We start from the raw sequence: 27314 nt of genomic DNA, 5'->3' as shown, positions 1-27314 counted from the left end.
GGGCAGAACTGCGCAGGCTCCTGAAGCGCCCGGGCGGGCCGGCTGGCTGGGAAGATGGCGGCGGAAGCCCTGGTCAGCGGCGCCGCAGAGGAGCGGGCCCGGGGTGTCCCAAGTGTGCAGCTTAGGGCCAGCGCCGGGCCATGAGCGCGCCGCCATCGAACCCTCGAGCCGTGGAGCCCGCCTGCGCCCCTTGCCATGGCGCGGCTCGCGGACTACTTCGTGCTGGTGGCGTTCGGGCCGCACCCGCGCGGTGAGTCTCAGCGCCGAGGGGGACGAGCTGGGGGGGACTGAGGGACTGGGACTGAGGACTCGAAGCTAAGAAGACCCGGCCGGAGGCAGGGTCAGGAGTTGGGGCCGAGCTCTCGGGGCTCTCGAAAAGAGGCCTCCGTAGTTATTGGCCACGGTGGCGTCGGGGCAACCCGCGAGGACCCCGGACGACATGGCCTGTGTAAGAAACATCCCTCCTACACCTGGGCACCTGCGTCGCTGTTCCGAGGTGGGCAGGGGCGTGTCGCTCGGGCGTGGGAGGCTGGAGGACCCTGCTGCAGTTCGGTCTCCCCGATTCCAAGTTGGGTGGGATGGGCTCACCCCGCCTTGGCCGCCTGCCGGTGGCTGGGTCTGGGAATTTCAGAGAGGGGGGCGGAACGTTTTCGTCTTCCAGCTTCTCTGACCCAGTGCTAGGTCTGAAGCCTCAAGCACCGCTTGATGGGGTGCAGTGGAGGGGGAGGGGTTCGTCGGTGGTATGGAGCCGGACTTCAGACGAAAGTGTCACACTTGGAGGAGAGCATTCCTGGTGTTCAAGCCTCTAAGCCAGGCCCCTCAGCGGGGGATCAGTGTGGTGATCTAGGAGGCCCTGATCTGGAGTCAGCACCTGTGTCTGAGAGCCCTTCAGTCCTGGGGGTAGGAGAAAACGGAGCCTGACAGTGACATCAACCACAGCCATGGAGACAACAGTGTTGGGGGGTGTTGGCTGGAGTCCTCAGTGTGCCAGGCCCTGCACAACCCTTTGTGTGTATGATCTCATTTCTCCCAATAGCCCACTGAGATTGCCTTGCTGTTGCCCTATCTTCAGCATAGAATCTGGCATAGAGAAGTTGAGTGTGTGGGTCTGGAATGGAGGCTGGGACTTGTACTCTGGCTGTCAGAGTCCACCTGCAGAGGGGCGGTATCTTAGGGACAACTGTGGCCAGATGAGGTAGCCCCTTAATCCCTAGATGTAATGCTTCCTACCGTGTTCCAGTTATCTATTCCACACAGTTATTCTGCTGCTTCTCAGACCAGCTGTCACTGTCACCATTCAGGACCCAAACTTTCTTCTTTGCCTTTCTTCTTGCTAAGTCTCCACTAGGACTGTTCCTTTGTTTAATGTCCACATGATGGACCCTGTATGCACTGGAAAACACCACCACCACCACCACCACCACCACCACCACCTCTGTCTTCAGATCTGTTCAGTACCCTCGCTTCTTTCTGCTCTCATGTATTCAAGTCTATATCTTTTGGCACTCAGTCCCGAGCATCTGTCTTTCCCTCCAAAGAGGGAGTTCTCAAAGGCAGAGACCACATTGTGTTCATCCCCCTGTCCTCCTTGAGCAGGAGGCTTGCCACCAGTGTTGTACTGGCACACACAGGGAGAACCTGTGCTCCAAGGCATAAGTGAAGGCCAGTGAGGTGCCTCCTCTGGAACGGAGGAGGAGTACTGCTGGAGAGTGAGGAAACCAAGCTGGCTGAGGGCTGGCTGGGGTCTCGGGCTGGGCGCTGGGCCAGGGCTGGAGGAATGGAATGGACTTGGATGGTGGTGAGAAGGTTATGAAGAAGGTCCTGTGAAACAGAATGTAGGTAAAGGCCAGGTTGGGGAGGTCTGCTGGGAGTGGAGTAAAATTGAGGGTGATGTGTGGGTAGCTCCATGGGAAGTTGCTGTGGCACGTGGGGGCTTACTGATACAGCTGTACAAGAGGTGTGGACCTCTGACCTCTGTACAGGACGGGATAGAAGGCTGAGGCCAGAGGTGGCTACTTTTCCTGAATCACCGGTGTGATGGAGTAATTCTCAGATTACCCATCACTGTGGCGACTGCAGGCCAGTGAGCTCTCTAAGCACTGCCTTCTAGGGTCAGAGTTGACTGGTTGTTGGCTGACCACTCGGCTTCAAGGCATTCCTTTGAGGAACCAGCCTGGAATCGGGTTTCTGGGTGTGGGCTGAAGGCAGATCTATAAGGCAAGGGATGTGAGTACCAAGAACAAAAGACCCCAAACTGAGGAGCACACTGAAGATTAGTTGTCCTTCCTTTGTCACTCTTCACCGTTGGCTTGCGCCAGTTACCGTGCACTCTCGCCTCAGTTTCCCCGTCTTTATATGGAATGGGCCACATGGAGCTGCTCTGAGGCTGTCAGGAACACTTATGCGTAAAGATATAGCACAGGACTGGCCCAAGGAGATAATTTACATCTCAGATCTGAGTAGCCGATGTAAGAACGCTAGGTAGGTGTTTCTGAAGAAGGTGAAGGGCCCTCTGTGTGCTGACTGACCTAGGATGCAGGGTCCTTTAGATTAAGGGAATACGCGTGAGAGGATATCTCAGTTTTGTTCTGAATCAGAACTTTTTCTCTGCAGCTGCTAGGAGTCAAACCTTGGTAATGAATGCCTTTTTAGAGAGGTAGCATTCTGGTTGCTAATGGTTACAGTTGGTGACTTGTGGGCAAGGCTACAGACAATAAATGCCTGAGCTGTGTGTAACCCTTTCCCTTAAGACTCTATAAAGTAGAGGGTGTAGATGGCACAGCATAGACCCCGCACCTGGTGAGTAGGGCTGTGTGCTTTGTCCTGTCACTGAACTGGACACCTTTTTTAGAATGAGGAACCAGACAGCATAGTTTGAGACCCCTGCCCAGATCCCAGACATGGTCACTTAATTGCTTGTAGCTTGGGGAGTCCTCAAATGGGAACACCAATTATCAGACCCTTTACATGACTTAAACCTGACAGGTACCCTTCTACTACTTCCTGTGAGGAAAAGCTACATCTCCATCAACCAAGAAAACTATTTGTATTTCATGACCTGGCCTCTTTCAGCCTTGATGGTAATGAGGTGGCCACATTCTTGGGCCCATCTACTGTCCCCACCCATGGGCCTGCCCTCTCTCTGGATCAGGTTGGGGCTGTTTGGGGTGGCTGCAGTTCCCTCCCAGCTCCCCCCACACCCTGAGAGTTTAAGGGTCCAAGATCTTGGATTAAAGTTTCTGTGGTCCGTTTATAGATTGGGGGTAGGTCAAAGAGAACATCTGAAAGAGCTGTAGGCTCCTGCTGCACATGGAGTCAGCTGTAGTTTGCCTGGAGCATTGTGTCTTCGTGTTCAGGTCTGATAGGTAGAAGCAGGAAGGCAGTATTCTTTTGCTTCCTCTCCCTTTTCCTATAGCTAGGCTCTTGAGTGAGAGGCAGCAGCTATCCGGTGCTGTCCAGCATGTATGGTGAGGTATGTGGTAGGGCAGTCAGGGGAACTGCTATTCTGTCTGGGCCTTTCCACAGTGCACACTGTCCACAGCTGGTCCTGCAGGCATCAGAGCCTGGCACTAGTGATGAGGTGCCAGCAGATGACAGAATACATAATCTGTATTCTGCCACCCAGTCTGCGTGAGCCTGGCTGCTGGAGGTGCTTTGAGTTTAGGAATCCCAGTGTATCTTCCTAGGGTGGGCCTACCCAGCCTGTGGGTTCAAGAGTGGTTCAGGAACTTTCCTTTTTTGGGGGGGGGGGGATGAGACAGGGTTTCTCTGTGTAGCCCTGGCTGTCCTGGAACTCACTTTGTAGACCAGGCTGACCGCGAACTCAGAAATCCGCCTGCCTCTGTCTCCCATGTGCTGAGATTAAAGGCGTGCGCCACCACCGCCTGGCTGGTCAGGGACTTTCCATGTCTGCTTTAGTGGACCTCAGTGTCCATCCTCCATAAGCTGCCCAAAGAGCACTGCCTTGTAATATATGGCTGTGCTATCGGGATTCCTTCTAACAGGGTTGGGTAGGGAGGGAGGATGTGCCTGCTCTTGTCTACCCAGAGTTGACAGTACATCGATGGGTTAAGTACAGTCATTGCAGGTTACTCCTGTTGCCAAAAGTCTTCAGTGGGTGACAGACACAGAGGAACATGGCAAAATCCTTCATACAAATGCAAGCTAGCAGTTTGGGGTCTCAGAGGAGCCAGAGAGAGTTAACAAGGCTTCCTCATGGAAGGGCCTACTGTGCCGTAGGGCTCCGGAAGTTGTTCTGCACTTCTGACTGAAGAACCTGTTTGTTTGTGAGGTGTGAGTTGGGCAGGGTGTGGGGAAGATGGTCATATAGCTGACTACATGCATTCAACAAGCCCTAATTAGGCTGTAGTCTGTACCATGCACAGGAACGTGTTTCTGTTCAGGCTACTACAGGTGCCTGGAGAGGGGCTTATATGTGTTGTGGGAAGGGCCTCAGGGTCCTGCTATAGGACCCAGATTTAGGTAGAGAGTAGATAGCAAGCTTCTTAGAGGAGGCACTGGACTGAAACCTGAAATTCAAATCCTGGGCTGTCACAGGACAGGAAGGGCCTCAGGAGAGATGCCCACTGGGCTTCTGCCTTTATGAGGCAGTTGGGAGTCTCAGGAAAGGAGCTCTTTAGAGTGTAGAATCCTCAGAAGGCTTTCAAGCTAGTAGGAAATGGGAATTAACATTGCACAGGATGAGGGGTACTGGCAGTGGAAGGTGACCATCCTTTCTGTGCCAACTCCCCTGGGTAGAGAGGCTGCTAAAAACAACCCTCAGAAGGCTACTAGCCCTCCTGGCCTTGTGGGAAGGCTGCAGAGCAGAGGCTGCAGTCCCTGTCTGTGTACCCACCCCCCTTTCCTTCCTCCGCATGCTGCCTCGTGGCAAGAACTGGGTGAGCCCTGGGTGCCAGCCAGGGCTGGGCCCAGATGGTGGTTTAGGGCCGAGCACAAGGAGGCTCTTGCCGGAGTGGGTGGTGGGAGGAGCCACAACTGAGGGGGGGGTTAGTGTGTGTGTGTGTGTGTGTGTGTGTGTGTGTGTGTGTGTGTGTGTGTCTGTGTATCTCTGTGTGTTTTCATAGTACATGCACTGTCCAGGCCTGTTGAGGGTGGGACCTGAGGAACCCCATAGGGGTTTTATCTTGGTGGGACAGGTGTGTGGGTGTGTGTAGGTAGGCATGACACCAGCAGACACCTGTCCCTTCCTTGTCTGTTGCCTGTCGCCTGCAGGGTGTTGGTGGTAGGAGGAGGGGAGCAGGAAGCTGAGGTTTTTGTGAGTCATAATAGGCCCCTGCACCCCACCACCTCCTGCTTAGCAGCAACCTTCCTAGTGTTGACAGTCGTGGTGCTTGCTTCATGGTTCTGGAGGGATGCATGGTCTCCCATGGTTGCAGCTGAGTTCCTTTGCTTTTAGGGGACCTGGGAATTGTGTATTGTTGTGTTGAGCTTAGTGGTTCAGTATGACTGTGTTCAAGTAGACCAGGCTGGGTGGATGTGAGGCCGTAGCTCAGCAAGCAGGCCCATTGCACACGGAAGTTTTCTGGAACTTAGGCTGAGCAGGGGGATCCATGACAAGACCTTTTATGTAGGGTACCATCCCTTCACCGTCTGCTTCTGCTTCTTCCACTGGTGGGAGCATCTGTATTGAGGCTGGTCCATGGGAAGGATGGGAGAGTGCTGTGCCCTGAGGATCTTGAAGCTGTATGTGTGAGATGCAGAAGTGAGGAGGCCTGTTTTCCTTTGCATACCACAGTGGTTCTCAGCCTGTGGGCTGGGATCTCTTTGGGGTCAGATATCCTGTATATTAGATAATCACATTGCAGTTCATAACAGTAGCAAAATTACAGCTATGAAGTAGCAACAAAACAATTGTATGGTTGGAGGTCACCACAGCATGGGGAACATGAGGAATATTAAGATCGCAACATTAGGAAGGTTGAGAAGCCTACCAGACTCCATCTCATGTGTGTATGTGAGGCCAAGGAAGCCATCACACATCCTCGCCGCTGCCCTCACTTTGCCTCCTGATTTAATGGTGTAGATGAGCCCAGGCCAGGACCTTCACTCCACCTACATAGACTGTACTTAGAAGTACTTCCCTTGCTGGTACATACTGAGGGAGTCTGGGAGCTTCAGGGCTCAGAGGGGCAGCATATACTTGCTAAACTCTTTGTTTTTGGAGATTTGTGTTCTGGGAGGAACTGTCTCTGAGGTACTGTGGATAGGTAGCAATTTGGATCCATGGTTGGTGTTTCCACCCCCATCATAAGAGGCGCTAAGGCTTGAGTTCCACACATGGGCCCAGGGCAGACAGGTGACAGGGATCACCAACATAGCCAAATGTGCCCTGTATGTTTAGACACACCCACAATTTGCATGGCGCTCACTGTAGCAGGGGTTGAGGCTAACGCTGCAGGTTGGCAGTCAAGGAAGATATTGAGTTCTCTAAAACTCTTCCTCCTCCCTGAAAGGTCCCTGTACAGTGAAAGGTCAGCTTGGGCTGGTAGGTGAGAGGAAGGATCTGGAGGCGTCTCTATCTTCCTTATGGTGGCCTTGGGGTCTGTACCTATCCAATGGCTTATCTACCCAGAAGTCTATTTAGAGAAATAGTAGATCTGGGAGCTTAGGTTGGTCTGGTGCCAGATGAGAAGAGGTTGTTTCCATCCTGCACCAATCCTGGCAGTGTGAGGGTTGGGGTGTGTGGGGAATGGTGCTCTGACCACCTGCTCTTGTTCTCAGGGAGTGGGGAAGGCCAGGGCCAGATCCTGCAGCGCTTCCCGGAGAAGGACTGGGAGGACAACCCTTTCCCCCAGGGCATTGAGCTGGTGAGTGTGGAGGTGTAGCATTAAGGGGGAAGTCAGGTCCACCGTTGATGGTAACTGGCCTGACAGGCAGGGTGTCTTGCTCATGTCACTGTGTCCCTCATGGGCTTCACCCTGGATGGTAAGGCCAGAGCTATATTACTCCCCCCCCCCCCCCCAGAGAGCTGAGGCTAGGAGGCTAAGGTGTTGCCTAGGTAACTAACAGGTGCTTCATATACCCTGCAACTCTAGCCCTGGCAGTACAGATGCTTGAGGATACTGGCAGGGGTAAAGGGGGAATTTTTGTTATAGGTGTGGGTGCAGGCACTAACTGCTGATCCCTCTGCAGTTTTGCCAGCCCAGTGGGTGGCAGCTATGTCCCGAGAGGAATCCACCAACTTTCTTTGTGGCTGTCCTTACTGACATCAACTCTGAGAGGCACTACTGCGCCTGCTTGACCTTCTGGGAGCCAGTGGAGTCCACACAGGTCAGCGTAAGCTCTGGTGTGCAACATGTGAGGCTGAGCCCTGGGCCATGGCCAGCCTGCTCTACCTCTGGGGGTATGTTCCTGTTGGGAAGGCTGGGTCTCAGTTACCTCTGTCTTCCACTCGGTCTCATGGGATGACTCTGATTAGAGCCAGGAGAATGGTTTTCTGTTTGCAGGAAGTAGTGTGCACTGACAATGCCACGGAGAAGGAGGAAGAGGCAGATGGAGGAGGCCAAGCGCGGCTGTCATCCACAGCCCCAGCCCAGCCTGGCCAGCTTTTTGCGCCAAAGACTCTGGTTCTGGTGTCTCGACTGGACCATGCCGAAGTGTTCAGGGTGAGGAGGGCCGCCATAGCAGCAAGCCAGGGCACAGGGCGTTCATGTCAGCTGTACCACTGTTCCCTATCTGGTTGTTGCAGAATAGCCTTGGTCTCATCTATGCTATCCACGTGGAAGGCCTGAATGTGAGCCTCGAGAATGTGATCGGGAACCTGCTCACATGTACCGTCCCATTGGCTGGCGGGTCTCAGGTGGGTCTTGGAGAGTCATAGGAGGCAGGGGTGGGGTGGGGGAGTACCTATGGGTTACTGATAGTCCAAAGCCTCAGATACTCCCTTCTGCTTTTGGTGCCACCCTTTGCCATCTGTTCTTAGCCCTGTCTACTTACTTGGCTTCATACCTGTACCTTTGGGCCTTCATTTTCTGTCTCTCTATCCTCTTGATCATTGGGTGTGTTCCTGTCACTGGATGCTGTTGTCCGTGTATCTGTCTGCTTCCTACTTTGTGCCTTGTCTAATGGTGTCTCTCTGTCTGTCTGTCCTGTGCAGCTGGACTCTGTTGAGGAAGGAGCGGTATGGATTCTTTGTTTCTTCTGCCCACTCAGGCCCTGCCCCCACCCAGATCAGAGGCATTCCCCCCTTACCTTGAGTTTTCTCTGCAGCGCTGCTCAGCCAACAGAGGCAGAGTGTGACCTTTCCCTCCAGTCATCTAAGCCAGCCCCATCTCAAGATTTGTCAGCTTACCTGGGTTCAAGTGCTCAGATTTGATCCAACTATACTGCTAAACTCTGATCATTTTCTTTCTACAGAGAACCATCTCTTTGGGGGCTGGTGACCGGCAGGTCATTCAGACTCCACTGGTAGACTCACTGCCTGTCAGCCGCTGTAGTGTAGCCCTGCTCTTCCGCCAGCTGGGTGAGACTGCCTGTCATACCCTACCCCTAAATTCCTGACCTGGGCTGGTGGTCAGAGGTGTGGTGCTCCCTGGGTTATGGAGTAGGGACATGGGCCCTCACCAGGCCTTCTTTCTTCAGGTATCACCAATGTGCTGTCTTTGTTCTGTGCTGCCCTTACTGAGCACAAAGTCCTCTTCTTGTCCAGGAGCTACCAACGTCTAGCAGATGCTTGCAGGGGTCTCTTGGCATTGCTGTTCCCTCTCAGATACAGGTGCTTTTCTGCCTGTCCCCTCCTCCTGTCTCCTCCAGGTCCCTCTGCCTACCCCTATGCCCTCTGTCTGAGGCTTACAGTGTCTTCTGGCCTGTTACAGCTTCACTTATGTGCCCATCTTGCCGGCACAGCTGCTGGAAGTCCTTAGCACACCTACGCCTTTCATCATTGGGGTCAATGCAGCCTTCCAGGCAGAGACTCAGGAGCTGGTAAGGGCTGTGCCTTGTGTCTGCATCACTGCCTAGTTTGCTGGTCTCTCACTGTTTGTTCCTTTTGGTGCACAGCTGGATGTGATTGTTGCTGATCTTGACGGAGGGACAGTGACTGTCCCTGAGTGTGTGCACATTCCACCCCTGCCAGAGCCACTACAAAGCCAGACCCACAATGTTCTGAGCATGGTGAGGGTTGGGGTCAGGGTGGGGCTGGAACCTGGGGCTTGTGGGAGCCATCATCTGACAGCCAGGGAACCCTAAGGTCACCATGCAGTTGTCCTCTGCTTCCACAGGTCCTGGATCCAGAACTGGAGTTGGCTGACCTTGCCTTCCCACCCCCTACAACATCTGCTTCCTCCCTGAAAATGCAGGTGGGGGTCACTGCTGCTCTGGGATAGAGATTGCATTGCCTCTCATGGCTAAGCTGATGGTGTCACAGCCCTACCTCCAAGCTGACCTCAGGCTTCTCTAGCCTGGGAGCAAAGGAGCTATACAAACAGTTAGGTGTGGTGACGGTACCAGTCAGTACAGTGAACCGATCAAGGGGCTCTGAACAGGAGCTGTCTGTTCAACACTTGTAGAACTCACTGGGCTAAGAAGCACTGTTGGGAGAGGCAAAGGGGGGTGGCAGAGGTGCCTGGGAAACCTGTGTCGGGCTGTGAGTGTTTTCTGGGACCTGATACTCACTGCACCGACCTGCTCTCCCAGGACAAGGAGCTCCGTGCTGTCTTTCTGCGGCTCTTTGCTCAGCTCCTGCAAGGCTACCGCTGGTGCCTGCACATCGTGCGCATCCACCCAGAGCCCGTCATCCGCTTCCATAAGGTAGGCTGTGGGGCTGGGGCTAGAGCTGTCTCGTGAGGCTGTGAGGAGCTAACTTCCTGGTGTTCTCCCAGGCAGCATTCTTAGGCCAGCGTGGACTGGTGGAGGATGATTTCCTGATGAAAGTATTGGAGGGCATGGCCTTCGCGGGCTTTGTATCTGAGCGTGGGGTTCCCTACCGTGCCACAGACCTGTTTGATGAGGTACAGCCTGCCTTTGCCTACCTACCTGTCCCTCCCCCAGCCCACTTAACTGACCTCATCACCCTGCCTCCTTTCCCCTTAGCTGGTGGCTCATGAGGTAGCACGGATGCGAGCAGATGAGAGCCATCCCCACCGTGTCCTGCGTCATGTCCAGGAACTGGCAGAGCAACTTTATAAGAATGTATGGTGGGTGACATGGAGGGCATGCTACCACTTTGGTCCTGGCCCACTAGCCAATGTCTGCCCATGTTCCCTCAGGAAAACCCGTACCCAGCTGTGGCGATGCACAAAGTGCAGAGGCCAGGAGAGGCCAGTCACCTGCGGCGGACCCACCGGCCATTCCCCCGGCTAGATGAGGGCACAATTCAGTGGATTGTGGACCAGGCTGCGGCCAAGATGCAGGGCGCACCTCCAGCTGTCAAGGCTGAGCGGAGGAGCACTGTGCCTTCAGGGCCCCCCATGAGTATGTAACTTGAAGGGGAAGGCAGGCTGGTTTAAGATGGGTATGGGGCCAGGAGTTAAGGTGAACATGTCCTTTCTCTTTAGCGGCCATACTGGAGCGCTGTAGTGGGCCTCATATCAACAGTGCACGTCGCTTGGAGGTAGTACGGAATTGCATCTCCTATGTGTTTGAAGGGAAAATGCTTGAGGCAAAGAAGGTGAGGCCTGTCAGATAGAACTTCTAATCTGGGCTTTGGGCAGCAGGTGTCAGGAGGCTCAGTTCTTTCTTCTCGTGTTGTAATTCGGAGCTTGTGCGGTGCCTGGGTGGATGGAGGGTGTTCTTTCACCCGAGTGACAGCAGTAGGGTGTGTACACTATACACAGTGTCAGCAGTTTTTGGAGTGTGTGTTTGTTTGTTTGATTGATTTTTGGTGGGGGAGGGGGTCTGAGGGAAGAGTTTTCAAGACAGGATCTTTATAGCCCAGGCTGGCCTGCAACTCACTATATAAGCAAAGCTGACTTTGCTCTTAGCTGCCTCAGCCTCTTGAATACTGGGATTACAGGTATAAGCCACCAGGCCTGGCTTAATGTTGCTTTAATAATAATCTTGCATGCTATTGCCCTTCATTGCTCATGAACACATTTGAGGTCTTAATAACATTTGTGTGGTGTTCCTGTGGAGCCTCTCTCCAGATCCCATGTCCACACTTGCTTGGGAGCCTGCACCATGCACATTTCTCTGTCATTTGTGGAACTGCTGGGTCTGTTGGAAGATTTCATCTGTATTGGTCAATGAAACCCAGCGCCTGAGCTTCCCTGAGTTACACTGGCTTTGGGTTTTTCTCTGCTTAGAGCTTGTGCTTAGCTACCTCCACGCTGACTCAGGGTGAGGTTCTCCCTGCACTGCTGTCTGTCCTTCATCTTCTCTTGCCTCTGCTTTCAGTTGCTTCCGGCTGTACTCAGGGCCCTGAAGGGGCGAGCTGCCCGTCGCTGCCTTGCCCATGAGCTTCACCTGCACGTACAGCAGAACCGGGCAGTTCTGGATCATCAGCAGTTTGACTTTGTCGTCCGCATGATGAATTGCTGCCTGCAGGTGAAACTGGCCTCACCTTAGCAGTGATAGCACATGAGGAAGAGGGGGTGCGGGAGTCTCTCCCATGGGATAGGCTGGGGGAGGTGCTGAGGCTGAGGAGGGTGGGGAGCTGAAGAGCGAGCATTCTTGTTGGAAATGACTTTGAAACCTGAGGCTACAGTTCCAGCAGGCAGTGATGGGAGATGCTGTTCTGTAATGGCCAGAGAGGTGGGATTGGGCATGGATGTTGTCTAGTAGGGCTTCCCATCACTCCTGGCTCTGCTCACAGGATTGCACTTCCCTGGATGAGCATGGCATTGCATCTGCACTGCTGCCTTTGGTCACAGCCTTCTGCAGGGTAAGTGTTGCGAGTGAGGTGGGGCTGGGTTTCCTCTTTATGAGATAGGTCTACTGTCTGTGAGCTCATGACCTTTCTAACTTCATTCCTATAGAAGCTGAGCCCAGGGGTGACACAGTTTGCATACAGCTGTGTTCAGGAGCACGTAGTGTGGAGCACACCTCAGTTCTGGGAGGCCATGTTCTATGGGGATGTGCAGACCCATATCCGAGCCCTCTACCTGGAGCCCTCTGATGGCGTGAGCCCCACCCAGGTATGCAGGACTTTTTGGACCTGGACTGTCTGGGGTAGGCACCTTGGCCTCGCCTTACTTTTGTGTCGTGACAGGAGACTGGGGAGGCACAGTCTCAGGATGATGAACGATCTGCCCTGGATGTGGCTTCAGAGCAGAGGCGCCTGTGGCCAACCCTGAGCCGTGAGAAGCAGCAGGAGCTGGTACAGAAGGAGGAAAGCACTGTGTTCAGCCAGGCCATCCACTATGCCAACCGCATGAGCTACCTTCTGCTGCCTCTGGACAGCAGCAAGAGCCGGCTGCTGCGGGAGCGGGCAGGGTTGGGAGACCTGGAGAGTGCCAGCAACAGCCTGGTCACCAACAGGTGGGCTGGGGCCAGTGGTGAGGCCTGGGCCAGGGAGAAGGCTTATGGGGTTGCAGGGGTACTAATGCCCACACTTCCCCCCTCCCGCCCCCGACCCAGCATGGCAGGCAGTGTGGCTGAGAGCTATGACACAGAGAGTGGCTTTGAAGATGCAGAGACGTGCGATGTGGCTGGGGCTGTAGTCCGCTTCATCAACCGCTTTGTGGACAAAGTCTGCACAGAGAGTGGGGTCACCAGCGACCACCTCAAAGGACTGCATGTCATGGTGCCAGGTATGGCGATACTGGTTTGGGAGCATGCCTTAGGTGAGTGGCTGTACGGGCCCAGGGTATGAGACCTGCTCTCCCCTAGACATTGTCCAGATGCACATTGAGACCCTGGAGGCCGTACACCGTGAGAGCAAGAGGCTGCCCCCGATACAGAAGGTAAGCAGCCGCTGATCAGCTGTGCATACAAAGTCTGGGCTGTGTTCTAAGTTTCTGCTCTGTTTCCTGGGTAGCCCAAGCTGCTGAGGCCACGCCTGTTGCCTGGTGAGGAGTGTGTCCTCGATGGCCTTCGAGTGTATCTGCTGCCAGACGGGCGTGAGGAGGGTGTAGGAGGCAGTGGAGGGGGCCCTGCTCTACTCCCAGCTGAGGGTGCTGTCTTCCTTACCACATACCGCGTCATCTTCACGGGGATGCCTACTGACCCCCTGGGTAAGCCTTTGGACCTTTCTTGTGCCTCTGCCAGCTCTTTGCAGGAGATAAGACTTCCCTTTCCCTTCCCTTTTCTCAAAGAATCAAAGCCTAATGGGAGATGGGCTCATGTGTGGGCCTTTCCTACCACCCCAGACTTCTGTATTTGGTACCCTGAGATAGTATGCTTTTCTTCTCCCTTCCCGTCATGACTCTGCTTGGCCTGTTTAAGTGGGGGAGCAGGTGGTAGTCCGCTCCTTCCCCGTGGCTGCCTTGACCAAGGAGAAGCGCATTAGTGTGCAGACCCCTGTGGACCAGCTTCTGCAGGATGGGCTGCAGCTTCGTTCCTGCACATTCCAGGTGCGTAAACTCTTGTCCACTGCAGCTAGGTTGAGCCCTATAAGTGGTTTCCTGCCATGGGGCTGTTGACTTGGGAGTGTCACATTGGCTCTCTATAATGGGACTTTCTTGGACCCACCGGCAGTGTAGTTGAAACATGAACACTTTTAATATAGTTTAAAGCTTAGACCTTTTGCTTGGGCAGTCTCCCAGCTACTTTAAACTTAACCCAACTAACTAGCCTACCACCTGCCACGTGGCTAGCTCTAAACTTTTTCTCCTCCGTGGCAGTCCGTGTCTGTTCCTTCTGTGCCCCCAACGACTGCTTTCTTCTACTTCATTTTCTCTCTCTAGAAGTTTCCCTTCACCTCCTGCCCAGCTTTTGGCTGTCAGCTCTTTATTACAACCAATCAACAGCAAGATAATCTCTGATACAATCCTAGATTGCCTCTAGGCATACAGAGCTGTCTGACCTTCAAGTATCTGAGCAGGTGTGGAAAAATAAGTATTTAAAATATAAGGCCAATGAGGGGCCATAGAAATGACAGTGCCAGAGTCCTGCCAGCATTTAGCTCTCTGCTAACAGAATTGAAAATTGGAAATACAGAGAGACACCTTCACAAATGTAAAGAAAAGGTTACCCAACAGTTCCCAGCCTGCTATCTTGGGAAATAGTAGCCCATGTCTTTGTTATTATCCTTGGGGCATTGACCTTTGAGTCCAAGTTATGAGTGTATTGTCTGCAGAGACCTCATCAGTTAACACTGAAGTGTACAGCATTGGGCTTTCTTCTAAGTTTACCTGCCTCTGGTGTGCATGGCATAAGAAGGGAGCCTGTGAACTGAATACTATGGTTGGGGAGGAGCCAGGGGGCCACTTAGAGTCCTGAGGGTTTATTGTTTTCTGACCCAGCTGCTGAAAATGGCCTTTGATGAGGAGGTGGGATCTGACAGTGCTGAGCTCTTCCGAAAGCAGCTACACAAGCTTCGGTACCCACCAGACATCAGGGCCACCTTTGCATTCACACTTGGCTCAGCTCACACACCTGGCAGGCCGCCACGGGTTACCAAGGACAAGGGTCCTTCATTCAGGTATGGAACTGGGTCCCAGAGCCGGGGCAGCCAGGTGCTTGCTGTGCCCCTTGCAGAGTCTTCCTGGACTTCCTGTCCTCTCATCTCTGTTGGACTTTTACACCCCAGAACCCTATCCCGGAACCTGATGAAGAATGCTAAAAAGACCATTGGGCGGCAGTATGTTACTCGTAAGAAGTATAACCCCCCTGGCTGGGAGCATCGGGGCCAGCCACCCCCTGAGGACCAGGAGGACGAGATCTCAGGTGGGAGCAGGGTCAGGGAGATCACTGTGCTCGCTATCAGAGTTGACCCCATGGAGGCTGGGGCCTGGGTGATGACCCCCAACTGTACCGTTTGCACAGTGTCAGAGGAGCTGGAGCCTAGCACACTGACCCCGTCCTCAGCCCTGAAGCCCTCTGACCGCATGACCATGAGCAGCCTGGTGGAACGGGCATGTTGCCGTGACTACCAGCGCCTTGGACTAGGTACCCTGAGCAGCAGCCTGAGCCGGGCCAAGTCTGAGCCCTTTCGCATCTCTCCTGTTAATCGCATGTATGCCATATGTCGCAGGTGAGGGCTGGCTAGAACATGCCAGGAAGATTTTGCTGGGACTGACTAGGGTGGTAGGCAGTGCTCGGACACCTTCCCTGCTTGCCATGGATCCTGGAGAAACAAGGAGCATGGACAGGAGGTGGATAGAGAGTTGGGTTGCAGGTTTGGTGGAGGCTCCCAGATAAGCATAAAGTACCTTTGGCCTTTAGAGTTGGGAGCCATGAATTTGCTCCTTGGTGCTCATCCTGTTAGCTCTTCCTGCCTCCTGTGTGTAAGGCTGCGGGTAGGCACGGGCAAGGCCTCAGAGCTGTCCTCATGAAACCTCCAACTCCTACAGCTATCCAGGATTGCTGATTGTTCCCCAGAGCATCCAGGACAACGCCCTGCAGCGTGTATCCCGCTGCTACCGCCAGAACCGCTTCCCTGTGGTCTGCTGGCGCAGTGGGCGCTCCAAGGCTGTCTTGCTACGCTCTGGGGGCCTGCATGGCAAAGGTGTTGTTGGTCTCTTCAAGGCCCAGAATACACCTTCTCCAGGTACTCCTCCTCTGTTCTTCCTGTGTCTGCCTACCCTGCCTGTCCAGTCTCTGCCTCCTTCAGCCCCAGCTTTTCCTTCCTCAGGCCAGGCCCAGGCCGACTCCAGCAGCCTGGAGCAAGAGAAGTACCTGCAGGCTGTGGTCAGCTCCATGCCACGTTATGCTGACTCATCAGGACGAAACACACTGAGTAGCTTCTCCTCAGCCCACATGGGTGGCCATGGTGAGAGGGGCTCCTGAGTAATGGTGGCCACAGAGCAAAGAGTACTTTGTGGGGCTGTGGCAGAATTTATGCTGGGCTGACCAGCAGGGGCAGAAGTGGCTTGACTGTGGTGTTGGGTATGGGACAAAGAGAGGGACTCCTCTCCCGAGTTCTGGGACAGGGCAGGAACACTGCTCAGACCAGGTGAGTGTCCTGAGGCCCTCACTCCTTTGACCATAAACCTGACCATTTCCTCGCCTTCCGTAAACCAGCACATCTGCCAGAGGCCTCTCAGTCCAGCAGATGGATGCTCTGTCCATCCCTCTAGTCCAGCAGATGGGTGCTCTGTCCATCCCTCTAGCCCAACAGATGGGTGCTCTGTCCATCCCTCTAGTCCAGCAGATGGGTGCTCTGTCCATCCCTCTAGCCCAACAGATGGGTGCTCTGTCCATCCCTCTAGTCCAGCAGATGGGTGCTCTGTCCATCCCTCTCGGTCCAGCAGATGGGTGCTCTGTCCATCCCTCTAGTCCAGCAGATGGGTGCTCTGTCCATCCCTCTAGTCCAGCAGATGGGTGCTCTGTCCATCCCTCTAGCCCAACAGATGGGTGCTCTGTCCATCCCTCTAGTCCAGCAGATGGGTGCTCTGTCCATCCCTCTAGCCCAACAGATGGGTGCTCTGTCCATCCCTCTAGCCCAACAGATGGGTGCTCTGTCCATCCCTCTCGGTCCAGCAGATGGGTGCTCTGTTTATCCCTCTAGTCCAGCAGATGGGTGCTCTGTCCATCCCTCTAGTCCAGCAGATGGGTGCTCTGTCCATCCCTCTAGCCCAACAGATGGGTGCTCTGTCCATCCCTCTAGTCCAGCAGATGGGTGCTCTGTCCATCCCTCTCGGTCCAGCAGATGGGTGCTCTGTCCATCCCTCTAGTCCAACAGATGGGTGCTCTGTCCATCCCTTGCTGTGTTTGCTGATGGAACATCCTTAAACTCATTTTCTCATCTTTTCTCTAGCCTGTCTACTTCCAGCTGCCACTCTGCCCATTAGTGGGCCTTCATACTCTTCTGTCCTGGCTTTGGGTTTGTCTGCACTGTTCTTGCTGCCCTTGTCATTCCCTGTGCATACCTCCATTGCACCTGAAATCACTAAGAGGCGCCAGGCCAACCTTCCCATGCTGACTTCTGCCTGTGAGGTGTGCGCGGACACAGTTCTCTGCCTGAGAACTGCTATTATCATAATTGTGTGCAGTGTCTTCTGTCCTTATGCATTGGGTCTGTTGTCTGAGGAGGCCCAGAGATGAGGTATCTGCCTCTGGCTGTGAGTTTAGCCCTTCTTTTGCTGCCTGGCATTTGCTTCCCCAATCTAGCCGTGGGCTGGACTGTTAATAGTTGGTCTAGATGACAGTGCTAAAAGAGGGGCATCCTGGGTACGCTCTGGACACTCTCTGTGAAGGCAAATAGCCTGGTTAGCAAATGAAGTGTGAGTTATGGGCACTGCTCTGGCCTCCTTCTCCCGGCTTGACTGCTAGATGCTGGGATCTCTGGCTGATTCTTTGGCTTACAACTCTAGCCACTGACTTGCATACCAAGCCCTGTGCTTGGAAATCTGTCTCAGCATTTGGTGTGGCATCTGCCATAGACTGCAGAGCCCATTTTTACCAAGCTGGTGTCACACTGTCACTTGGGAGTAAGTTGCCCCAGTCCATCTTGTGTGCTCAAAACCTCTGGTTCCCCCATTCCCCTCTTGAAGTTGTAGGGCTACATTTTCTCTTCTGGTCTTGGATCCTGAAAGTATAATGGCACTGGTGGCTTTTAGGCTGGTGGTAGTTCCCACGAGAGCAGCCATCTTGTAGGCCAGGGTTCTTAAGTCTGTCTGTCTTGTTCCTATGGTTGATTGTTCTTTCTTATAGTTTTTTCAAGATACGGTTTCTCCCTGTAGCCCTGGCTGTTCTGTAAATTGCTTTATAGATCAGGCTGGCCTCAAACTCATAGAGGTTCATCTGCCTCTGCCTCCTGAGTGCTGTGATTAAAGGCATACGCCACCACACCAAGCCAGATATGTTCTTTTTTGTTTGTTTGTTTGTTTTTTGTTTGGTTTGTTTGTTTGTTTACAGGGTTTCTCTGTATAGTCTTGGCTGTCCTGGAACTTACTCTGTAGGCCAGGCTGGCCTTGAACTCAGAAATCTGCCTGCCTCTGCCTCCCAAGTGCTGGGATTAAAGGCGTGTACCACCACTGCCCAGTGCCAGATCTGTTCTTGCTAGTAGCTTTCTGCCCTTCCTTTTTTCTGTACCTACTTACTCTACCCCAGGCTTCTTCACTCCCTGTTGAACTTGTAGTTCTCATTTGTATTTACCAGTGCTTATCAGTGATCTTCATCTCTTGTTAACACTTGCTGGCCACTGGTGCTGAGGACAGGCAGCAAGTCTGCTCTCATGATCACCAAGTGATACTAGTCTGATGGATAGGCCAGGCTGACCAATTGCCATTTTTCCCTGAGAGTACCTGCTTTTTGTGTGATTAAATGTATTTTATAGTCTGATTTTTCTGCCAGAAATTCTGAGTGGCACCCTCAGGCAGCAGCCTCCCCTCCGAGTGTGTGTGCTTTCACCTTCCCTAATGTCTTCTGGACAGATCTGTAAACCTTCTCCAGTGCAAATGTTGCTACCTCTGGTGTTATAAATTCAGGGTGTAGGGCCACCCTCCCTGACTGTCCAGTGATGATCTGGAGTCTGGCTTCCTTCAGCTCTACTTGGATTTCCAGCTGCAGCCTAAATAGGCGGATACTGTCTGCACTCCAAGTTGGCTAACTGCCATCTGTAATGTGGGGTTGTCAGAGAAGTCAGGGTGTGGAAGACTGGCCTTGAGCTTGGCCATAGCTGGGTGGGGTGATGTTTTGCACCATGCCTTTTTCTGTGTCCTGTATGAGGGAGGCCTCTGCACAGTCAGGTAAACTTGAGGTGTGTGTGACTCAGGCTTCTCCCAGATACATTGTCCCAGCCCATAACTCTGCCTGGTGCAGTCCTAGGACTCAGATCTGCTCATGTCCTCGATTGAACTGTCACCCCACTCCTCCCTCCAGCTCTTCTTTCTCCCTCTTCCAGTTGCCTCTAGGTCTCCTCCAAGACTGAGGCTCTCAGGTACCTGTGCTTTGTTGTGGACAAGGCTACTACATGGTTGTGTGTTGAATATTCTTGGAATTGTCCAGCAGTCAGACCCTAGCTTACTATAAAGGAGGTCTAAGAGAAACTTGAAGACAAGATTTCTCTGAGATGTTTGAAGAAGAGCCCCACTATTCCAAAGTCTGACCTTTCCCAGTATCATAGAACCTCTATACCTAGTTACCCCTGGTGGAGAGGACCCATACCTGGACCAGACAAGGGCCCATCCTGTTTCTGACCCCTGGGAGTGGGGCTTGGTGGGAACCTTTGACAATCCAGGCCTGGAACCAAATCTGAGCCTTCTCTCTGCTGTGCCCTCAGTGCCCAGCCCCCGAGCCAGGGTCACCACGCTGTCCAACCCTTTGGCGGCCTCGGCCTCCAGATGGACTGCGTCCCGAGGTACTGTACTGGGGCTTTCCCCTTAACTGGAACTGATGGCCCCCTAGTATGAGTCAAGCCATCTTTGGCACTAATATCTCTTTTCACACCCAGCACTAACTGCCCCTATGTGACAGACTAGCACAACTGACTCCTCCTAGCCCTAGTTACTTATCTGCCCAGCACCTGGTCCCGATCTAGACACTAACACAGGCCACCCCCCACCCCCATGTGCCTCAGCATTTGTGTGTTCCAGCCCTCCTCCCTCTTGTGGCCTGCCGACCACTCTGCCCTGCCTGGAAACTCAGTTCCCCTCCCTGGAGGCCAGGCCCAGCCAGCCCCAGGTAAGTGATGCTCTGACCTCAATCTAGCACTTACTGGGTGTCTCCTTTGCAGGGAAATGGAGCAGTGTCCGAGCCAGTGGTCGAAGCAGTGGTCTTGGTTCTGATGTGGGCTCTCGGCTAGCTGGCAGAGATCTCCTCAGTACTCCCCACACCAACGGAGCTCCACCTGATTCTGGTTTTCTACGGCCACAGCGTGCAGCCCTCTACATCATTGGTGACAAAGCTCAGCTCAAGGTAATTGGGGTAGAGGTGTAGGGCTAGGAGGGGGAGCACAGGGCTAGGCATGGCTCACAGTTTGTCATTGGTTTTCTTCCAGGGTGTGCGCCCAGATCCCTTGCAACAGTGGGAGCTGGTACCTATTGAAGTATTTGAGGCAAGGCAGGTGAAAGCCAGCTTCAAGAAACTATTGAAAGCCTGTGTGCCTGGTTGCCCTGCCACTGAGCCCAGCCCAGCCTCTTTTCTGCGCTCACTGGAGGACTCAGAATGGCTGATCCAGGTCTCTGCACTGCCTCTGCCTCCGCCCACCTGGGTGCTAGGTCTCTCTAGGTCTGGGCTTGCTTGCTTGACACCTTGGGCATGAGGAGGGGGAGGGGGGTGATAGGCGCTTGCTATGTAGTGTCATGTTGTTGGGGAGACAGCTGGTGGCCCGGGCCAGTCTGCTGTGTGCAGGGAGTTAGGTGTCCAGTGTGGAATCACACTGGCTTGTAGAGCAGGGCCCTCTGCTGCTTTGCCCTTTTTGCAGAATGGACATAGGTTGTGTCATCGGTGCCCAGTGAAAACTAGAGTGCTGAGGGGTGGGACTGCTGCCACCTGAAAGGCAACACTTAGCTCTCTTTTTGAGACACGGTCTCACAGTGTAGCACTCGCTGACCTAGAACTTGTGGCAAGTCTAGGTACTGAGATTACAGGCAACCACCACCACACCCAGCAAAGGACAGGGACTTCTGAATCTGCTTTCCTTGTCATGGGTGGCCTGGGATGTGATGGGTGGGCAGGCTGGAGGGACAGTGCAAGCAGGACCAGAGCAGAGTGGGTCCATCCAGGGCTGTAGACACTACTGGCCTTCCCAGGATTCTGTGGATGTGTGAGCCTCTGAGTCCTGATTGGCTGTGGTGTCCATGCAGATCCACAAGCTGCTGCAGATATCGGTGCTGGTAGTGGAGCTGCTCGACTCTGGCTCCTCTGTCCTGGTGAGCCTGGAGGACGGCTGGGACATCACCACTCAGGTGTGTGCAGGTGCGGGGAAGCGGGGAGGGCAGGGTCCTCCAATGTCCTCCTGACATCTGCTGGTGTTGGCAGGTGGTATCCTTGGTGCAGCTGCTCTCAGACCCCTTCTACCGCACTCTGGAAGGCTTCCGACTGCTAGTGGAAAAAGAGTGGCTGTCCTTTGGCCATCGTTTCAGCCACCGCGGGGCCCACACCCTAGCTGGGCAGAGCAGTGGCTTCACACCCGTCTTCCTGCAGTTCCTGGACTGTGTACACCAGGTAGGTAGATTTCCATGTAGATAGGCTTGACCTGTGCTCCCCTACCTGACCTCTGACCCCTACGTCTTACAGGTCCATTTGCAGTTCCCCATGGAGTTTGAGTTCAGTCAGTTCTACCTCAAGTTCCTTGGTTACCACCACACATCCCGCCGTTTCCGGACCTTCTTGCTGGACTCTGATTATGAGCGTATTGAGCTGGGTATGTAGGGAAGACGGGGATCTGGGGTAACTGTCTGGGCCAGCGGGGCCTAAGCTCAGGGCTGTTCTTGTGTAGGGCTGCTGTATGAGGAGAAGGGTGAACGCAGGGGTCAGCTGGCCTGCAAGTCAGTGTGGGAGTATGTAGACCGGCTAAGCAAGAGGACCCCCATGTTCTACAACTACACATATGCACCCGAGGACACAGAGGTGAGTGGGGCCTGACTGGGGCAGCGGCTCCTGCATGGCCCAGCTTCTGAACATAGGCTTACTTGCTCCCAGGTGCTGCGACCCTACAGCAATGTGTCCAATCTGAAGGTGTGGGATTTCTACACTGAGGAGACGCTGGCTGAGGGGCCCCCTTATGACTGGGAGCTGGCCCAGGGACCCCCTGAGCCTCCAGAAGAGGAACGTCCTGATGGAGGTGCTCCCCAGAGCAGGCGCCGTGTGGTATGGCCATGCTATGACAGCCGTCCTCGAGTCCAGCCTGATGCCATCTCACGTCTGCTGGAGGTGAGTGCTGTCCCACACAACACGGGAGTACAACACGGGAGTGCCTGTGCGTGTGCATGTGCGTGTGTGTGTGTGTGTGTGTGTGTGTGTGTGCATGTGTCAGTAGTTACTCTTGAGAACTGGGGTGGCTCTGACTTCGCCCACCATGTGAACTGCTTACATACTTGGGATAGCTGTGGTTCTTAGGTCCCTGTCTCATGCTAATAGATATTTACAGATAATGATAAGAAAGCATTTGTCAAAAACTCTCAAGACCTGGGACCTGGTTTTTGCTCTTGGCATATGTGTATCCCTTTACCTCATATTTTAATCAGCTTTCATCACTGAGGAAATACTAGAGATAGGTTTGTTGACAGGGTACAGAAATTGATTTAGCTTGCAGTTCTGGAGGCTCACGGGAGTGTGCTCAGTTCTAGGAAGTGTCTGGGCTGGGTCACATCATGGCAGTCTTCCAAGAAGTGTTCTCACCCTTCCCAAGACGCCCTCCCTATTACCCAAGGACCTTCCACCAGAGCCCACCTCTTAAAGATCCATCACTTCCTACCTAGATCTGCTACTTGGGGACACATCTATACTTCAGTGCCTGGGTGTCAGTGCAGGCAGGGTTTTCCCAGGAGCTACTAACTCTTGCCTCTGCTCAGTTGTCTGTCAGGCATGTCTTAAAGTGAGTAGTAGCTCTTCTGGGTTCCAGCCCTGGAGTTTAGAGTCATGTTCACCTCCAACTTGCCATCTCTTCTGGCCATATCTGCTCAGTAATCAGACTTAAACAAGGACAGAGATCCCTTGAAAGAAAAAATGGTCAAATGAGTTGTGGTAGTTGGTGTGTGGGAACTGAGGCAGTATACAGGGTGACAGATCTGTCTGGTGTGGCCTCCCTGAGTGGCTCATCAAAGGGGCTGAGCAGTCAGAAAGGTCTGGGCCTCAGGGCCTAAGTAAGAAGAGCTTTGCACTCCTCTGTGTTGGCTGTGTTCCCTTCAAGATTCTGTGAGCATTGCCTGGTGTCCTCATGTGCAAAGTAGGATGTTGATTTGTGCTGCCCAAGCAAGGTGGTAAGCGTGAAATATGTTTTGATGATCCAGTATAGGGCCTAGCCCAAAGGGTTTATTACTCGAGTGCGGGCGTGCTTGCGTGAGTGTGTGAGTGTGTGTGTGTGTGTGTGTGTGTGTGTGTGTGTGTGTGTATGGCGCCTGTGGGTGGGTAGTTTGGTACAGGGAATGGTAGTATGGAAATCAGAAGCACTGGCTTGATCTGATGTAACTGGAGCCTCTTAGTTTCCCTGTGGCATAAATATGCATAGTATTTTATTTTTGTTTTACTTTTTTAAAAGAAGTTAAAAAATGAGAGAAGGCTTTCTATTTCTGCTTCGCTTTGCTTTTCCAGTACTGAGAATTGAACTCAGAGCCTTATTTATGCTAGGCAGGTGTTCCACCACTGAGCTATAGCTGAAACTTGATTATTTCTTTATTATTATTATTTTGAGACAAGATCTAAGTTGTCCTAGCTGGCTACAATTTGAGATCCTCCTGCCTCAGCCTCCCCAGTAGTTGGGAGTACATACTCTAGGTCTGGCCTCTAGTTCCTTTTTTCTTTGTATATCTAGTCTAATACCAGTTCCTTTCAGTCTGAAAGACTTAGTATTTCTTGTACTACAGATCTGCTAGTCACACCTTGCCTCAGGCTTCTGTGGTGTTATGTGTGAGAATGCCCCACCCCTTGGTGACGGTGCTATCAATGAGTGGGCCAGTCCAGGACCTTGTGTGCACAGGGAGGTGCTCTCCACCAAGCTATGACCTCTGCCCGCCTGCCTGCTGCATCCTTAAGGGGTTTTATGTTTGGTTTTTTTTTTGGGGGGGGGGGTGGGTGGACAGGGTTTACTCTAGCCCAAGTTAACCTGGAACTAACATTTTTTTCTCGGGCTAGCTTCAAACTCAGTAATCTTTGTGTTTCGACCTTGTAGTTAAAGGCGCCTGCCACCCGGCGCTGTGGCGCACGCCTTTAGTTCCAGCACTCGGGAGGCAGAGGCAGGCGGATTTCTGAGTTCGAGGCCAGCCCGGTCTACAGAGTGAGTTCCAGGACAGCCAGGACTACACAGTGAAACCCTGTCTCGAAAAACAAAAACAAAAAACAAACAAACAAAAAAAGGCGCTTGCCGTCGTGCCCAGCTATTGACAGTCTTTGAGACATGGCTTGTGTGGCTAAAGGCAGCCTGGGGCTCCTTCCTGATACTTTGGCTCTCCCCTTCCTTCCAAGTTTTAGGATTACTAAACGCTTGTAAACTACCATGCCCAGCTCTCAGTCTTAAGAGATAGGGTGTTGCTGTATTTCCCTAGGCTGGCCTAGAACTGCCAGTCTCAAGTGATCCTTCTATTTTAGCCTGCCAGGAAGGTAAAACTACATGGGAAACACAGTGCCTGGCTTTGCCTGCCTGCCTCTCCATCTTTCTTTCTTTTTACATGCTTAGCAGTGCTGGATATTAAACCCAGCTTTGTGCATGGGAAATGAGTGCTCTCTCTTACACTGCGCTGTGCTACACTTACCCGTGTGGCACTGCTTTTAAAGGATATTTTCTTTGAATATAGGAATTCAGATATGGCAAGTTTTGAACCCCCACTGATAGAATACTAATTAAACCCACACACTACATTCAGTTTTAAGATATTACATTGTTTTCTGGCTTGCAGTATGTTCACCAAAATCAGTGTTCATTCATATCCTTATGAACTATAACATGTCATCTTCTGTTTTTAACTTCTGATATAATATAGCCCTTGTTGGCTTGTAACTCATAAAGACTGGCCTGCATCTGCCTCCTGAGTGCTGGAATTAAAGAAGTGTACCACCCCTGGTCTGGATATATTTTTAAAATGTTTTAAATTACATTTACTTATTTCGTGTGTCTGCACGTATGTGGGTTTAAATTACATTTACCTATTTCGTGTGTCTGCACGTATGTGGGTTTAAATTACATTTACTTATTTCGTGTGTCTGCACGTATGTGGGTGGAAGCTCGGGGATGAACTTTTAGGAATCAGTTCTCTCTCTTTCCATCATGTAGGTCTAAAGATCGTACTTCATTCAGTTGGCAGGCTTGCTGACAAGCCTCTACTGACTAAACCAGCATGTTCACTCAGCCTGGAGTTTTGTTTTGTTGTTGTTGTTTTTGTTTTAAATTAAAAAAAATCTTCACGTGTATGTACGCTTTGCCTGCATGTATGTATATATCTGGATACATGCCTGGGACCTACAAAGTCAGAAAAGGTGTTGGGTCCCCAGGAACTACAGGTAGATGTGAGCACCATGTGGATGCTGGGCATCAAACCCAGCTCCTCTGCAAGAACAAGTGCTGTAGCTGCTGAGCTGTCTTTCCAGCCTCTGCATGATCTTCTGCTCACCAATTCTCCTCAGGAGCTGCAGCGCTTGGAGACAGAGTTAGGTCGGCCTTCTGAACGCTGGAAAGACACCTGGGACCGGGTGAAGGCTGCTCAGCGCCTTGAAAGCCGGCAAGATGGACGTGTGAGTGGGTGGGAGGGTTGGCTGGGCAGAGGAATATCTAGTATGGGTGTTGCCAGGAGATGGAGGCTGATCACCTTTGATAGTAATTCCATTCTGCTCTTTGCAGGGTACCCCCAGCTCACTTCTGGTGTCGGCTGTGCCCCACCACCGCCGCTCGCTAGGCGTCTATCTACAGGAGGGGCCTGTGGGCTCTACTCTTAGCCTCAGCCTGGACAGTGACCAGAGCAGTGGCTCAACCACATCTAGCTCTCGGCAGGCCGCCCGGCGGAGCACCAGCACCCTGTACAGCCAGTTCCAGACAGCTGAGAGTGAGAACAGGTGTGAGCGGCACAGCCTGCTGCTGCCTCTGCACTGGGAATTGGGACCCATGCATGACTCTCAAATGGGGTTTTAGGTTCTTTGAGGAGTTCAGTATTTTATGTAGGTAAAAGGAATTGTAGAAGCTATAACAATCGCCTAAGCATAGGTAAGCATCAAAAGAGGTTTGGGTTGTAGACCTGGTGACTGTAGCAGGTCTGAAATGGAGCTAAGAGGTATCGTAGGACAGTCACTCGATGAAACTGAGGCCAGACAGGATCCATCCTCCCTGGGCCTTGAGGGGCCATTTTACTCTGGTTCCCTCCACAGATTTGACTGCTAAGTTCCTCTTCCTCTTTAGGGTGTCTATGTCACATGGGACTACCTCCTAGATACAGTGTTTGGGACCCAGTGTCAGTCTCATGATGACTATAGAGGGACTCACCCTTCATCTAATTTCTAGAGGTGGTCCTCCACCTAATAGCTAACCTGGCCCTGATTCTGGTACAAATGCAGGTCCTATGAGGGCATCCTATACAAGAAGGGGGCCTTCATGAAGCCCTGGAAAGCCCGTTGGTTTGTCCTAGACAAGACCAAGCACCAGGTGAGTGGTGGTACAGGGACAAGGGAAACAGAAGACAGGCCTGTCTTGACTCTGCACATCTTCTCATCCTCACCCCAGCTGCGATACTATGACCACCGAATGGACACAGAATGCAAGGGTGTCATTGACCTGGCAGAGGTGGAAGCTGTGGCACCTGGCACACCCACTATAGGTGCCCCTAAGACTGTGGATGAGAAGGCCTTCTTTGATGTGAGCCTCTGTCAAGGGGTGGGGAACACCTGGGGCCAGGGACTTGGAGTTATAGGGGCACGAAGCCAGTAACTCGCTCTTCCCAGGTGAAGACAACACGTCGCGTTTACAACTTCTGTGCCCAGGATGTGCCCTCAGCCCAGCAGTGGGTGGACCGGATCCAGAGCTGCCTGTCGGATGCCTGACCCCTCCCGGCCCTGCCCGGGCTGCTCTGCTTCCAGTCGTTACAGACCACTAGGGGTGGGCAGGGCCGCCCCGGCCATGTTTACAGCCCCGGCCCTCGACAGTATTTGAGGCCCTGAGCCCCCCCAGCACTTGTGTGTACAGCCCCCGCCCCGCCCCACCTGGCCAGCTCTAACTTATTGTGGTGTCATGGCTGAGCCGTTTAGGGACGCGGCCATGGTACAGCCCTGCCCTGGGCTTGTAAATAGTCCACCCTACCCGGCCCATCAGTGTGCTGGCCCTGGCCGGCTGGCTGTGCTAAGTTGTTTCTAGAACCAGAGTCTATATAAAGAGAGAACTAACGACACAATTGTACGCCTGCATCAGCACTGCATCAGACTGTGGGTCTGCCCAGAGGGGCTCCTTTGTCTCAACCTTGGGGTCTCCTGAGAGGGTAGCAGGTTGCTATCTTCTCCTGTATGCCTTTTCTGGAGCCTGAGCCCATCTTCCTCCGAGATCCCTGGCCATGAGTGGCTTTGCACAGGAAGGGGACTTCCTGCAGCAAAGGAAGGACTTGTTAACCCGACTTCCCCAGGCCTCCACACCAGAGAAAGCCCAATCTCTCTACCCAGATAGCTCTGGATAATCAGTT

At 53.0% G+C, this 27314-nt stretch overlaps 1 protein-coding gene and 1 non-coding gene across 6 annotated transcripts; both read left to right on the top strand.

The window, feature by feature from the left end:
* On the top strand, positions 1-27076 carry Sbf1 (SET binding factor 1). 5 transcript variants are annotated; one of them, XM_006521538.2, is made up of 42 exons: positions 15-250; positions 6742-6827; positions 7153-7290; positions 7467-7625; positions 7709-7819; positions 8117-8140; positions 8377-8482; positions 8602-8734; positions 8835-8943; positions 9019-9132; positions 9240-9317; positions 9655-9768; positions 9840-9968; positions 10051-10149; positions 10227-10431; positions 10515-10627; positions 11353-11502; positions 11771-11839; positions 11934-12092; positions 12167-12435; positions 12535-12707; positions 12787-12860; positions 12935-13130; positions 13342-13469; positions 14361-14539; positions 14648-14784; positions 14884-15091; positions 15411-15607; positions 15692-15829; positions 19283-19360; positions 19736-19917; positions 20000-20179; positions 20808-20909; positions 20983-21168; positions 21241-21367; positions 21443-21573; positions 21646-21876; positions 25282-25389; positions 25496-25707; positions 26203-26290; positions 26369-26500; positions 26587-27033. In XM_006521538.2, the coding sequence occupies exons 1-42, from the start codon at positions 196-198 to the stop codon at positions 26683-26685; spliced, it is 5706 nt and encodes a 1901-aa protein (XP_006521601.1). In that variant the 5' UTR covers positions 15-195; the 3' UTR covers positions 26686-27033. The 5 variants fall into 5 exon arrangements, with proteins under 5 accessions (NP_001164032.1, NP_001074499.2, XP_006521601.1 ...); NM_001170561.1 differs by lacking the exon at positions 8117-8140 and having other exon boundaries at positions 1-250; positions 26587-27076; XM_006521539.2 differs by lacking the exon at positions 19283-19360.
* Mir6959 (microRNA 6959) lies at positions 9580-9654 on the top strand. The gene has a single exon (NR_105924.1). It is a non-coding gene; the product is annotated as a microRNA 6959 (primary transcript).
* Positions 27077-27314: the final 238 nt, after the last annotated feature.

This window comes from Mus musculus, chromosome 15, assembly GCF_000001635.26.
Source record: "Mus musculus strain C57BL/6J chromosome 15, GRCm38.p6 C57BL/6J".
Taxonomy (NCBI): domain Eukaryota; kingdom Metazoa; phylum Chordata; class Mammalia; order Rodentia; family Muridae; genus Mus; species Mus musculus.
Note: the sequence above shows the minus strand (reverse complement) of the source record. Positions and strands in the feature narration are given on the sequence as shown.

What these genes read in the sequence shown, in the direction of transcription:
- Sbf1 (XM_006521538.2), top strand. Translation starts at nt 196, where the DNA reads ATGGCGCGGCTCGCGGACTACTTCGTGCTGGTGGCGTTCGGGCCGCAC. An exon ending in ATGTATGCCATATGTCGCAG is followed by an intron (nt 15,092 to 15,410) that starts GTGAGGGCTGGC and finishes CAACTCCTACAG; the next exon opens with CTATCCAGGATTGCTGATTG. An exon ending in CCAGAATACACCTTCTCCAG is followed by an intron (nt 15,608 to 15,691) that starts GTACTCCTCCTC and finishes TTCCTTCCTCAG; the next exon opens with GCCAGGCCCAGGCCGACTCC.